At 43.2% G+C, this 15015-nt stretch overlaps 1 protein-coding gene and 1 long non-coding RNA gene across 2 annotated transcripts in view; one reads left to right on the top strand and one right to left on the bottom strand.

Moving 5' to 3' along the window:
- The window catches only part of LOC135095242 (serine/threonine-protein phosphatase 6 regulatory ankyrin repeat subunit B-like), a 20124-nt gene extending 5141 nt beyond the window's left edge, over nt 1–14983 (top strand). Inside the window, exons 3-6 of the mRNA XM_063996025.1 lie at nt 1–142; nt 8436–8705; nt 9458–9865; nt 11694–14983. The exon at nt 1–142 is cut by the window's left edge and continues 164 nt beyond it. Of these exons, the coding sequence (XP_063852095.1) occupies nt 1–142; nt 8436–8705; nt 9458–9865; nt 11694–13730 (2857 nt within the window). The 3' untranslated portion in view covers nt 13731–14983. The remainder of the gene's footprint in view (nt 143–8435; nt 8706–9457; nt 9866–11693) is intronic.
- Nucleotides 181–8157, bottom strand: LOC135095335 (uncharacterized). Its single transcript, XR_010264296.1, has 2 exons — nt 7207–8157; nt 181–7078 (listed from the first exon to the last, which is right to left on the bottom strand). It is a non-coding gene; the product is annotated as an uncharacterized LOC135095335 (long non-coding RNA).
- Nucleotides 14984–15015: the final 32 nt, after the last annotated feature.

Genomic DNA, 15015 nt, shown 5'->3' with positions numbered 1-15015 from the left:
CAGTGCTGCTGTGGAGGCTTTGCTGCAACGCGGCGTGAGCCCTCATGTGACCACCCCTGACAACATGACCCCCGCTGACCTGGCACGGCAGCAAGGCCAAGACTCGGTGATTAAGGGACTACAGCGCCACCACTGTGTACAGGTGTGTGTGTGTGTGTGTGTGTGAATTGAATTTATAACTGAATTGAATTGAATTTATTGAGTAAGGTCAGACTTTCTATAAAGTATGGAGCACAGCTCTCCAGCAAAAGAATACAGACACAGTAGATTATATACAGAACGTGCATAATATTACATAAGAAAAGACAAATACATACAAATGAAATACGCTGTAAGCAATGGCAAAAAATTTATATAAAAAAATGTGTATGCATATATAATGATACATACTGTCACTAATTAAGAAATTTAAAAAAAACTATTGAGGTGTTTTGCACACTGTTTATCTAAACAAGCGTAGCACCATCCTCAAAAATCAAAGATAATTTCTTTATCACATTTGAACTTATACTTTGCATGAACAAAACATATTTGAATTGTGTTGGCCTATTTATGTAATTTGCTATATACATATTACCTAACCTAACAATTTCCATATCAGTACATTCAAAAAGAACATGAAATTCTTCTCCTTCTACCTCAGCATTACACATGTTACATACCCTATCTTCTCTACTGACACCTTGATACCTACCAACATTTACAGGAAGTCTATTATTACAACTTCTAAATTTAGTCACTAATAATCTGTCACCCTTTGTTAACTGTTCTAAATACTGTTCTCTGCCAAAATCTGTCTTAAACACCCTATAACTGCTACTTAATGATTTTGTTTCTAAATTATGATGCCAAGTTACAAGCCACTGATCTTTCAATCTCTGTTCCATAGCTTTCTTCACCCATCTTGAATTAGGAACATCTTGCAACACCACATACCAGACATTCCACAGTCATTACAAATATTCTTTATACAAGTTTACCATGGAGAACTATGAAGCCCTAACCTATCCAGCTGCAATAGACATTGGTACATTAAATAACACAGTTTAGTATTTTTACCTGAAATTAGCTTAGACCAATAACCTATCATTTTTTTTCTTTATATAAATATCAAGTGGAAATACACCCAGTTCACCATACACCATGTCATTACAAGTATTCTCATGAACATCCAAAACCTGCTTTAAAAATTTCATGTACATATACTCTAACTCCCTAGCAATATGGTAACCCAAAATTTCAGCTGCACAAGTCAATATAGGTAACACCGTGGTGGTAAATAATTTGAGTTGTACTCGTATATCCACTGGCAAGTCAAACTTCCTACACTTACTTATTAATGAGTACATTGCTCTTGTAGGTGTCTCTTTTAGCTCCAGCTCACCTTTGCAAAACCTCCCATTATAATTTAATAATACTCCAAGATACTTATACTCTGTCACTACTTCAATGTTTTTACCACCAAATTCAAGTTCATAGTTAAATTTTGTCTTCCCCTGCTAAACACTACTATTTTTGTTTTGTTACAATTTAGCTTCAATTTCCATTCATTACAATATAAATTCAGAGCAACCAGTGCCTGCTTCATTCCATCCTCACTGTCACACAAAATAATTGTATCATCTGCATACATAATCACAAATAGTTTAAGATACATGTTTAAGAAATCGTCACCAAAATTTACATAACTGCAATTATATTAAATTAATTTACTTTCAATATCATTCACATAAAAAGCAAAAAGCACCGATGATAAATTTTCCCCCTGTCTTACCCCTACATTGCAAACAAAGGTGTCTGAAATCTCCTGGTTAAGCATGACACATGATCTGATATTATTGTACATATTTCTGATTACATTTAGAATTTTTCCTTGCATCTCTTCCTTCACAAGTTTACACCATAAATCTTCACACTGTACCATATCAAAGGCTTTCTTGTAATCAACAAATAAACAAAATAGCTTTCTCTTCTTCCACTTAAATAAATCAATGACACATTTGAAGAAAAAATATATGATCCAGAGTGGAATATCTGTGTCTGAAGCCCGTTTGTGTTTCATTAATGGTAGATAAGGTGTTTGAATAATCATTAAGTCTTTCATTAAGTATGGAGGTGAACAGCTTCCCCATGCAGCTAAGTAAGGTGATGGCCCTGTAATTATTAACATCCTGGATGTCTCCCTTGTTTTTATAGAGTGGCACTATTGTACCCACCAACCATTCAGCTGGCATGACACCAGTATCAAGTACTTTTTAATATATTAATTTAATATCATATCAGATGCTGGGGATTTATTGTTTTTTTTTTTACTTCTTAATATTTTTAACTACCTCTCCTTCCCTTATAGGATCATTAAGTACTGATAAAATTTCAGCATCCGCACAGTCTTCATCATTTGTAATATTCACATCACTATTGTCAGAATTTTCATCACCCGCTAGCTGCTTAAAATGGTCATAGAATTCATTTAGTGTTCTTGGGATCTGATAAGTTCTTTTCTGACTATTTAAAATTTTCCAATATGCTTTAGGGTCATCACTCTTATATTTTCTAAATTTCTTTATTAAGTTATCCATCTCCTTATTCTTCACTCTTTTTAGATTTGCTTTATTTTTCCTGCTTTTCTCAATCATGTTGTTAAAATTTTCACTATGCAAATGAAATCTCTGTCTAGCTTTGTGGTATTCCTTTCTAGATGGCCAGCACTCTTTATCATATCCCACTGAGGTGGCATTATTGGACTTTTTCATGAATGATCTTTTCTTATATGGTGGGAAAGTTGCAAGTGCCACCTCAATCAGTATTTGTTTTAAATCTAGATTAATAGCATCCATGGGTAATTCATCCACTTTTGCAATCAGTTCATTTATCTTAGTTTCATCAATATTACTCACACATAAAAATTGTTTTTCAACATTCCATTTACTTTGCCTTACACCTGATTGTCTTGATTCCTTTGCCTCTCGGTTTACAACAGGCACCGTACTTTGCATCTCACATTTGATCCTTGCATGTAGTCCACAGTGTACATCAGACCACAAAGGTTCATAATCTAATACTTTAAGAACTACAACATATTTCACAATCAATGGTGATCCTAAAAAGTAGTCAATAGTTGTATTGTTTGCCAATGCTGCAGTCCTCCCCTAACCTTCCATTCAATATATAAACTTGATCATTCTTACAAACATCCAACAACTTTTTCTCATATGAATTCCTATCTGGGGTTAAGTCCTGGTTTGCTCTAGTCTCAGTTATTCCAAAATTAGTTAAACTTACAGACACAGGGTCCTCAGCAGCCTCAGAAGGAACATCAGACATAGTGAGAGTGTGAGCATTAAAATCACCACAAAGCACATGCAATGCACATAATCATCACATGAGTAAGTAAGCAAAAAATCATCCAGCTCGTCATAGTGCTCTTCATTACCACATCTAGAGTGTGAGGGGGGAATGTAAACACAGCTTATTACCAGTTCCCTACCAAAATTTACACTACTTCTATCAACTTTAACTGAAAGTAAAGAATCATAAGTGTTACTAATATGCCTCCACTTAAAACTAGCATTTTTCTTGATGGCCATGAGCAAACCCCCAGATTTAAACCTGCTTAATTTGCTTTTGTCCTTAAAGACAATGTCAAAGCCGATATTTTCCATATTGTTTTTTACATTAATTACATCAGTATCATCACACTTAGTTTCACATCAACAAATCACACCATAATCTTTAATAAAGTTAACAAAATTCATAGATAAAAACTTTGACTTGATACCGCAGACATTAAGAGACGACACATTAATATAATCCAGGGGAGGAACAAACTGAACAGAGTTAATATTACTTACACTAACACTATTATCATGCCCAAGTATGTGCTGTGCCCCAGCAGGGCCATCCTAGGCCCTTGTTAAGTGATCTAGATTTAACCTTTTCCAATCAGGAGCAGATATAACAACCTTTTCTAAGTCATCAGGACAGTTTATAACTACAGGTCTACCCCCACTGTGCAACTATACAAGAATGCTCCCCTCCCTTGTGGACACATTTTTCACTGTTTCTTGCCCTTTAACCATATTCAACATTTTAACCCTTAAGGAGGTCATGTCATCATTTATATACACTTTTCTTTGCCTACCTTTCAGTTTTTTTTTTTTTTTTTTCTTATTTTGCATAATTTAATTTCTTTTCTTTCGGTGGCAAAACCTCACAATCACTGGCCTACCTCCTTCCCTGGGCCTCCGCAAATGGTGAACAACAGAAATGTCATCCTGCTCAATTTTCACTTCAATAGTGTCAGCATGTTCTATAACTTTAGCTTCCAGCACCTCCTCACTTTCGTCCTCTTCTTCCTCTCATCTAGAAATACGTAAGTTCTCTCTTCGGGAGTACTGCTCCATCTTGTCGTGTTCATACTTGAGCAGGAGGCAATTCCTCAGCATTACTGCGATCTTGTTTTCTAATTTATCCCTGAATTCGTTGAAAGCAGTAGATACAGCCGTAGACACAGCGACCGAAATTATGCTGCCAGGCTGGACAGCATAACAACTGCATCCTTAATCGTCTTACTTACACTTCTGCTTTCCCTTCCATCATTGCTGCTGGTTATATTAGCAAGCTCATTTTCTACCTTTGTCTTCACTCATTCTTCAGGTTCAGACCCAATGAAGTGTGCCATTCTTGTGTGGAGTTCAGCAATAGAATTTCTTTACATGCATAAGTCAGTGAGGTGGTACAATATATACATGGCAAAACACACCACCTTGTTTACCTTCTGTGGCTCACACAACAGTACAGGGAAGACTTGATAATACCTTCAGTACTGGCAGTAGAAATGTTACTCAGGCCCTGTGGCACGTCACATCAGTGGTCAGGTACTCAGAAGTTCATTTGAAAGTAGTAGTAGCTCCCAGGTTAGAGTCGTATCGGAGAAACTCCCTCAAAATATAGAGGTGTGTGTGTGTGTGTGTGTGTGTGTGTGAGCTTATTACATTTATCATTTTTCTAACATTAACCAATATGAATGTGATGCAAAATGTTTTTGTTTACAACATTTTGCATCCTTTACCAAGATGTATTTCTTTCTTCACATTTGTGTTTGTAAATTCATGTTAAACAAATGAAGTATTGCTTAATTTCAAGAGGTGCTTATAGATATTAATGAGGTGGTAAGCCTGCAGGTAATGGTTATGCTATAAGCTTGGTAACCCGTTTTGTTGAGCGAGCTGTGATGCAGTGCAAATATTTCAGCAGTTGGTGTGCACACTTCTCAAAGAGAGGGCAAAAACATTGAACGTGGCGGACACGTGACCGTCACCAAGGAAACAACACAGTGGCTAGCTGAACACTAACTCACTAATTCAGAACACAAACTGTATTTCATCCTGTACTAGCTGCAAGCCAACAGGAAAGCATCAGACAGCATCTCTAGGCTGCACGAGTGCACGGGGACCGTGCTGGTTGCAAGGAAGCAGGGTGAAGCACCAGACCTCTCATTCCTCGGTATTTTTTCAAGCTGTCTTCTTCGGTGACAATTTGTTCCCCGTGAAGGCAGCTTGTTGAAACATTCAGGAAATGAAACACCTCTATCTTCACCCTGCTCTTTCTCTCCCCCACAATCCCTATCCAGTGCTGCTTTTCACCGGAAAATAACAAACAGATAAATAAAAACAATTAATAATAATAATAATGATAATAATAATAATAATAATAATAATAATAATAATAATAATAATAATGATAACTTAAGGGTTTTGGTTCAAATGGCTCTCAAATAGCTCTGGTGTAGCTGAGGGCACCCTTGGTTCACCGAGGGCATCAGCAGGGCCAAGGGGACGATTGTGGTTCCCCTGAATCTCCACAGAGCAAGCAAATTCACTCCTCAGCTTGTCATTGGGCCTACTGTGGACAGTCCTCATGGTCACGTCCGTGGACACCCTGCGGCTGTCAGGTGAACACCGGTAATGCTTTGCGTCGGTGTGGCCAGTGCAAAATGCACGCCTGACTGCCCAGCCGCTCAGTTTAAGCAGCACCTCGCCAGCACGGGCAGTGTTGCAGTCTGGTGGTAGACTGATAAGTGTTCTTGAAAGCACTCACAGGTGTCACAAAATCAGTCTTGTATTTACACTGAGTGCATCAGATCCTACTTGAAGGCAAGCACTCATCAAAAATGTAAACATGCAATTCACAGGGAGACCAGCAAACAAAAGTGCACAACTCACATCATCCCAACACTTGAAAAAATGAGCACGATGTGATTCTTTAAACGATTGGCTGTTTAGTCCTGCTCCTGACGACGAGTCTTGAGCCACGTGCTGACTGGCGGCAGCGTGGAGGGGCTGGGTGGTGAACGCGACGTGTTCCCCGAGCCGAGCTCTGCTAAAGGCCCCAAGAGACTCTCTGAAGGGTTTTAACCTAAGCTAACCTAGCCTACCCTAAGCCACCTATCCTAAGCAGGCATAACCTAACCTAACCAACCCGTGCCTGAGGAGGATGAATTGCTACAGTACGACCAAACCGCAAACTACAAAACTGTGATGTCCGTTATTGATTGTTTATGTTATGGACGATTTTGAGCACAAAACACAGTGGAATCACTTCACTCTGCAGCCTCTTCTTCTCTCGTCCCCCGGCGACCTTGGGGACTCGTTGGGAAGAGGGGTTTGTGGGCGGGGAACGCGGAAGTGCTCGTTCTTTGTACTTGAATGGAGACGAGAGCTTAAAATAAGGCAATCCTAACCTGACCTTATCTGACCTGACCTGACCTATCCTAACATAACCTGATCTAACCTAACCTAACCACTTTCCACTTCCTGGCCAACCCTTTAGCCATGAACACAAGTGCATGGTTTGCCTGCTTCAGACTCTTGCCACGGTCTCCAAAATCCTTCGTACCAATGATGGAATCGGAGGCCGGGTCAAAATGGAGAGATTCTCTGATGGTCACTGCATCAAATGCATGCCACAGAGTCTCTCCCTTCGACGTGGTGTCTGCTCTTCCTCAGAACTGTGAGTTTGTTTGCTCCAGCCTGCTTGGATGGAAGTTTGCCTTAGCCAAAGGTGAAGATTGGAACTGCTGGGGAGTGAAAAAGTAGAGCTTTAAAACCTACACGCCTTAGGACTATGGTAACGCAAGGCCAGAGCAAACCTCCTCCCTTGTCCCCCATATCTTCTGCCCTTCTTATTTCCTAAGCCATTAATTACCTGTCCTCTGATAAACTCCTGCACTTCAGGGCTTGCATATGGAGAAATGGAGTTTTCAGCTGCTGTGGACTCTTCAGGGTCTGCTACCTCAATCCCTTCGCTTGCTTTCTGAGCTCGCTGATGATGTCCTGCGGCAACCTGATTGTTATACACCCTGAAAACATTTCATAAGTATTTCAGCTGTTTTGTTGATAATTATCATAACTTCAAAAACTCCAATTTGTCTTTCATATACCAGATTCACATTTGTAGCTGCCTCTGCAAAGTGGTGTTTTCACACAAAACAAAACAAAAAGCTATAACAACGGTTCAAAGACAAACGCGAACTGACGCGGAAAACTCGATAAAGTATACAATTATAGCACTCACAACATTGTGAAGCAAATAACAGCAGTCACCAGGCTTGGTGCGAGGCTGTGGTGGTGTCTGGACTGCTCCCCCAAGCTGCTGCTCAGTGATGGGGCACTGTGCGGGCACCTGACGAGGGACGCCACCTGCCGGACAGGCAATGCGTCAGTCACGGTGGCTTTCGAGTGTGTACATTCACACGGTGTACACTTGCCTCGGGAGAGCCCACACTGTCACCTGACTGTTGAGGGCTTTATGAGAGACCACAGTTTTCATCTAGCCTGGCTAGTTGCAGCTGCAAGTAATGGCTCAACACTGCCTCAAACTACCAGGTCTTTTGTCTCTGGCGACAGAAGCTTGCATTCCAACCACTAGCACATGTACATGGGTGTGGCAGACACATAAATTGGTGGTGTGTGCACCATCTGCAGGCAAAGTGTCTCATGGAGGCGACACCAGTATCACCATTTGTAGGAACAGGACAAACCATGATTTACTTCATGAAAATAAAACATTGAAATGTAATGACAACACAAATTCAAAAGAAACTCTACTGTTATCAATATAGTAATAAGCAAAAGTTACTCAAACAGACATACTGCATTAAACAATAAATGAAAATATACATCAAGGTATTCTGCATGAATGAGCCTTTGTCACACAAACAGCTACACACACACACACACACACACACACACACACAGGCCATAACAATGCACACTGACACATCGCCACAGCCACCAGTGAACACTTATGTCGCCACCAAGCGAAACTTTCTGAAAACCGTGACAACATTATTATTATATTATTACATCACATTATATTATGTAGCTTTCATTGCGATACCATCAGCACCATGGCTTCCCTTCTCTCTCCGGCAGAGCTACAAGCTTCCTGAAGAACTGCATGAGGAGCTGCTCTCAACAGTCAGTCGCCGGGACGACGTGCAGGCGGTGTCCACCCTCATATGTAAGGGCGCGCCCATAGAGCTCCTGGGTGGCCTTTCTGTCCTCAGACTGGCTGTCACCACCGACCGCATTAACACCGTCAGCCTGCTGCTGGCTAGCGGTGCACCGCTGCCTGCCAGCCTGCTGCAGGAGGCTTGGCAGAGCCCCGACGTGACTCACAGGGTGCTGGCCACCCTCACCACCGTGAGTACCTTCCCTTCCCTGTCTCACAGAACTACCTCACTGTAAAGGTGAGGACGAGCACCGGTACTGGACCCAAGTCTCAGCGGTGGCTCCTTTGCAGAGTGGAAAGTGTTTGAACAACTTGGATGAGTTATAGGTCTGTTGGTTGTAGAGGACGAGCCTTTGTGTTTCAGTGCCGTCAGTTTCAGGTTTTAGTGGTGCACATGACAGACCTGCAGCACACCAAACCTGTCCAACATTACAGGTCATGCAACAGAATCTTGTCATTTCATAAAAGGACACTTCAGTGTAATGTTTAGAACAAGCAATGAAGTAGATCTCATAATACTTGAATCCATGTTAATTCATCATTATAATCCTAAAAGTAATTGTAATAATGCTTGTCAAACCTAATATTTGATTATAATTCATCATTATAATCCTAAAAGTAATTGTAATAATGCTTGTCAAACCTAATATTTGGAATAATTCTTTGTATTTTTCCTTTTTTTTGGGACAAGGTAAGGTTGTATTTGTACATGCACTTTTAGATTTGTGACACTTAATGACACTTCTGCATAGCTGCCCTACCTCTCTCTCTCTCTCTCTCTCTCTCTCTCTCTCTCTCTCTCTCTCTCTCTCTCTCTCTCTCTCTCTCTCTCTCTCTCTCTCTCTCTCTCTCTCTCTCTCTCTCTCTCTCTCTCTCTCTCTCTCTCTCTCTCTCTCTCTGCGCACGGTGCTTACCTGATGTGGTGACCATCCTTTCCTCACAGGCCTACTGCTGCCAGCTGCGTGCAGAGCAGCGTCGCCTGGAAAAGGTCAGCAGCGCCCTTGTCAAGGGCATCGACAATCTAGTGACAACCATCGAGGGAAATACTCCCTGGCAGGCAGCCTGGCGATGGGGAAAGGAGACTGACCGGCCAGCACTGAGCGACCTCCTGGCAAAGGCAGCAGCTGCCAACTGCCCCGTGACTGCCGCCTTCCTGCATAGGGCAGGAGGGTGGACAGTCTTTAATGGAGCCTCTGGTGGCACTGCCCTCCACGCTGCCCTGGAGGCTGGCCACAAAGGCATGGCCGAGCTGCTGATCAGGGACCTTGGGGGCTGCCCGTACGTGCCGAACACACATGGTCGCCTTGCGGTGCACATGATGCCTCACGAGGAGCAACAGAGACTGGAGCAGGTGAGGCTGCTTGCCTGTGTACTCTTTTGGATGGCGGCATGAACTCACTTCACCAGCTGATCAAAACTTCAGCACCTGTCGCGCTTATTTCGTCTGCTACGCCTCCTTGGTCACACTCCTGTAATAATCCTGACACACGCATACACTATATGGAATTTGTCACCTAACAAAATATTGCAAAATATTGAAATAACATGACCGTTTCCATCAGAATGCTGGATTTGGTTATGCTAAGTTTACCTTAATATTTAGCTCACTAAGTTCATTGCTGATTCTTTCGTTGCATAGATTATGATTTAAAAAATCATAATTTCACCCAGAAATAAAGTAACTATCTCATAAATAGTAGGCTAGGATGATTTACATTCAACCCGAAATATTTCTATGTAACAAATGAGTGTACAGCAACGAGGGACAGAGAAAAAGATGACTCATTAAGTGGCTGGCTGGCACAGCAGTTTGGTGAATGTCAGACAGACATTGAAAGGGAGGAATTTAAGTCACAAGAAGTCACCATAATAATGGATATGGCGTGCTGAAGGCACAGCTGATGTATTTTCACACCTTCCTCCTTTTTAGTGGTGGCGTGGTTAATTCTTTGGTCAAGAACTGACTCGCTTTATCTAATGAGGCCGCTCCGGCATACCAGCGTTACCGAATCGGCGCTTTTCGTTTTGTTATGATAGAGTCACCAGGTTGGGGATTACCGAAGCCATGAGAACACCAGCTGTGAAAGTGGCTGGAGGTGTCACCAGGCTGGTAAGGCTTTCATTTGGGACTGTTACCAAGCGACTGTGAAATTGGCCCTTTGGTATTTCTGCCTTGTCTAATGAGTCCCTCAATGCCGCAGCAACGGCTCGCTAAGCTCACCCGTGCACTCCTGCAGTGCTCTAGGATGATGTCATCTGGCCCTGGAGATTTAGTCATTTTATGTTTATCTGTCTGTTTAATGATGCTGTCCTTGCTTATGGCGATATAGACAGATGGGGGAATTGAGTTTTCGTGGCACTGAACAATACTAAGTTTGCTTTGACCCAGTCAGAAAATTCAGAAACGAGAAACCTGCCCCGCATAGATGACGCGTTTGACAACGCTTCAGAAGTGTGTGGAATATTGTACAAGACAACACATTGTTTAACAATAAAGTCACTTATTAGTGTGTGCTGTGCCATATGCTGTCCTCCTCTGCTTTGCTGTGTTCCCATCTGGGCCAGCACATGGCCGTCATTTATCAAAGAATTATCGTGATAAAAATAAATAAATAAATAAATCAGAGGTATGCTTTCCCTGGGAAAATTGTAGTCCGCAGCTAAAGTTGCTTCATTAATGACATTGTTTAATTTCTCATCGATACACAAATCACTTTCATTGTTCTTGATTTATAAAACTCTCACAAAGCACACAGGAAATGAAGTGCCTCGGCTACTGGATGGTGTTCGCCAAAGTAGAAGCATCAACGTGGATTTTATGTAGCCACAGCTTGGAGCATCCTCTTACCAAAACAGCACGCTGTGTTTTGAACCAAACGTTTTCAGTAGTCTACCTTTGCACAACAAACTTCTTATTCATATCATGAATATTATGCAGCTCAATTATGGTATTATATTTTATTAATATTACTTACTATTTGATTCTATTAGTTGACCAATTAAGCTACTTGTATTTTTTAATCTTGCCTAATAAACAACTCCAATCAGGCAGACAAATGCTAATATACGTATGTAATCCTCGATTTCTATCATCATTTCTAACATATCTATGTGTACGCAGCAATAAAGGGTTATTTACTTGTTCATATATTCACCGCTCTCTTTCTCTTTGCACACAGAAGCTCTTTATGATGGAGCGTGAAAAACTGAAGGATATGGAGCTTCGCTTGAAGGCAGATCACGAGAAGACCGCAGCACGGACAGCGCTGTGTATACAGGAGGATCTCCTTGAGAGCCACAAGAAGGGCGAGGGTAAGAAGGTCTCCTTACCTGATGGCCACGCTGCCCTGCTGCTGGCCTCGCGCAAAGGTCTCCTGCAGCTGACTCATCTTATGCTGCAAGAGGGTCACTTCCCCGTGGACGAGGTGCTGGACCACACCTGCGGTACCACCGCCCTCCACCAGGCGGCCTCGCACGGCCAGGACGGCTGCGTGGCGCTGCTGCTGAGCGCTGGCGCCAACCCACAGCAGCGTGACACGTATGGCCAGACACCCCCTCACCTGGCCGCCATGTTTGGCCATAAAAGTACTTTCGAACTCCTGGCACACCAAGTGACGCAGGACCCTCCTTGCCGCGCGGGCACCACGGGCACACAGGTGAGAGAAAATTTTAAAGTGTTTCACAATATGTATTATAAATATAAGCGTAATCTATTAGACCCAATCGACCGACGTGACCCGGAAAGCATCATAAGAAATCTTGTGAGATCCATAGGCCTGCAAGAGCTGCAGAAGGAGGCTCAGCGGGTGGCTGTGGATCTATCAAAGGGCGAGGCCCTTGAGGTAAAGGAGGCGGTGATGGCAGAAATAAGCATCATCATGAATAAGGTGTCAGCCGCTGATGCCACGTACCGCGGCGACCTGAGGCTGGCGGGCAGTTCTCAGGACGGGTCTAAGCTTTACGCCCCTGACGAATTTGATATAAACCTCGTGATTCACAAGGATGACGTAGGAATAACTGTTAGCGAGAGAGGGAAGGAGGAAGCCCCGCTGAAGGGCAGGTTACAGATTTGTGTGAAGACTGACAATCCCCACCTTGAGGGTAATAGATTTATGGCCAGTTTGTACGAGGAGGTGCACCGGTGCCTCGCTGGCCACACCCTGCAGGACAAAAGACTGAGCCTGGTGCCGCCGGGCCTGACCAGCACGCAAGTGGGCGTGGGACTCTCTCTGGCCTGGCAGGGGCGAGAGTATCCACTGTTGCTGGTCGGCGTGGACCTGGTGCCAGTGCTTGAGGTGCCATGGCTGGAGCAAGTTTGCAGACCGCTCCTCACTCCTGAGGACACCACCACCATGCAGCTCAGTAATGCTGCTGATGGAACATGGCGCTGCAGCTTTGCCTTGACAGAGGCTGAGGTGCTGGGGACGTTGACGCCCGCAGAGCGCCAGGTGCAGCTGATGGGAAAAGTACTTCTTTCCCGCCTCAAGCCCGAGCGCTGGATGCCTCGGCACAAAAAGAGCTTTTTCAAATGGTTCGCCAGACGGGAGTGGAACATCGCGGTGCCAAGCGGGTTCTGTTTCAAGAACGCCCTCCTGCGGTGGCTGGAGCACAGGCGGTCGAGGGAGGTAGAGCTTGGGGCTGGCCAGGAGCATGACCACACCAAGGAGTTGGGGGCTGGACAGGAGGGAGACCACACCAAGGAGTTGGGGGCTGGACAGGAGCAGGACCACACCAAGGAGTTGGGGGCTGGACAGGAGGGGGACCACACCAAGGAGTTGGGGGCTGGACAGGAGCAGGACCACACCAAGGAGTTGGGGGCTGGACAGGAGATGGACCACACCAAGGAGTTGGGGGCTGGACAGGAGGGGAACCATACAAAGGAGTTGGAGGGTGAACGGAAGGGGGACCATACAAAGGAGTTGGAGGGTGAACGAAATGGGGAGCACGCCAAGTGGTTGGAGCCGGGGCGGGAGGGGGACCCCGCCAGATGGGTGGTGGAGGTGTTCAGATTGATGTGTGCGAACCCAGAAGAGACACGAGAGAACCTGACAACTCAAAACAGCTCCGCCTACTTTGGAGGAGACTGTGAGGGGCGGAAGCCTGGGGACGGGGCGCCCATCATCGTGCAGTGCCTGGAGGAGGACCTCTGCCAAGACAACCAGGCGGCGGCGACGAAAGTATTAGATGCAGAAGATGCAGACCATTGTAATCATTAGCTGTGAGCTGCGCCACGCGTTGGAAGACCTCCTACCCGCCCCCCACACACAAACACACACAGGAACGACAGTGCTTGGTGCTCGATTTTCATATTCAGAAGTTTATATAGCCAATTAGTTGTGGAGTCGATATAAAGAAGAATATATATTTTCATGTCGCGAGGCTAGTGAGAGAAGATACTCTGTTAATAGGGTATCTCATCTGTGTGCACTTGTTGGCCCCTGTAATACCGCAGGTTGAGTAATGTGATGGTGCAAGCTGAGGTAATGCCACCTTTGGCCAGTAAGTACAGCAGGGCAAGATAATAGTCAACTTGCATGTTGTATGGTGAAACAGGCTCTACATGGATTCATGGAGGATAGGCCTAGAAGTGTTTGATATTCATTTGCAAACGGCAGTGTCATTAGGACATGAAATATTTAGTACAGGTTTATTAAGACAATGTCTGGTCTGGGTGTAAATAAAGCACTTCGGCTTGACAAGATGATGACAAATAAGTTATCAAATCAAGATGGAATGTCACATTTGTAGCACCAAGTACCAAATGCAGATGGTAATTGGTTAAAACAAACTGTTAAGGTAAGGACTTGTGCTATTGATAGACAGAGATTGTCTGAACAAACTTATAACAGGCCAGCATTTCTTAATTATAGGATGGTGACAATGCAAGGAAAATTACACAAGTATTTATCTGTTCTCCTTAAACAACACTCACGTGCCGTAAGTGTGTTCAAGTGTGCAAATCATCAGCTGCCATTGTAAGTGGTAGTGAAGGAATGCAAGTGTACAAAAGTGAATCTGTTCTTTAGGTGATCTTAATGGTGCAGATGAAACTCACTCTTCATTCAAATTGACTTTTTTTTTTTTTTAACAAATAGCTGAAAAAAATATGTCAAGAAATATTGCTTCACTAATGTAAATGCAACAAAAATAGGGGAATTCCTTGGAGCGAGAAACGTGACTGTCTTATTAAGTAGTGTTAAGTTCATCCAAGATATAACTTGTTATTTTTAAAAAAACTTATAAGAAGTAATTGTTAGCAGGTAAGTGACGTCTATATTTGGTGTGTACAGTATAACAATTTGTACTCTCATACCCCGCCTGAGGTCGCTTTCAAACCTTTCAAGCACACTTCTCATATTTGCAAACTTATACATGTAAATTAACCATTGCCTTGTATTTTTTTCATGAACACAAAACTATTCCTCTCTGTATTATGGAAAGTGATGTGTCAGTAAATCAAACACAAAAACTCATGTCTTTATTTCAAGCCTTATGAATAAT

Source organism: Scylla paramamosain, chromosome 48 (genome assembly GCF_035594125.1).
Source record: "Scylla paramamosain isolate STU-SP2022 chromosome 48, ASM3559412v1, whole genome shotgun sequence".
Taxonomy (NCBI): Eukaryota; Metazoa; Arthropoda; class Malacostraca; order Decapoda; family Portunidae; genus Scylla; species Scylla paramamosain.
Note: the sequence above shows the minus strand (reverse complement) of the source record. Positions and strands in the feature narration are given on the sequence as shown.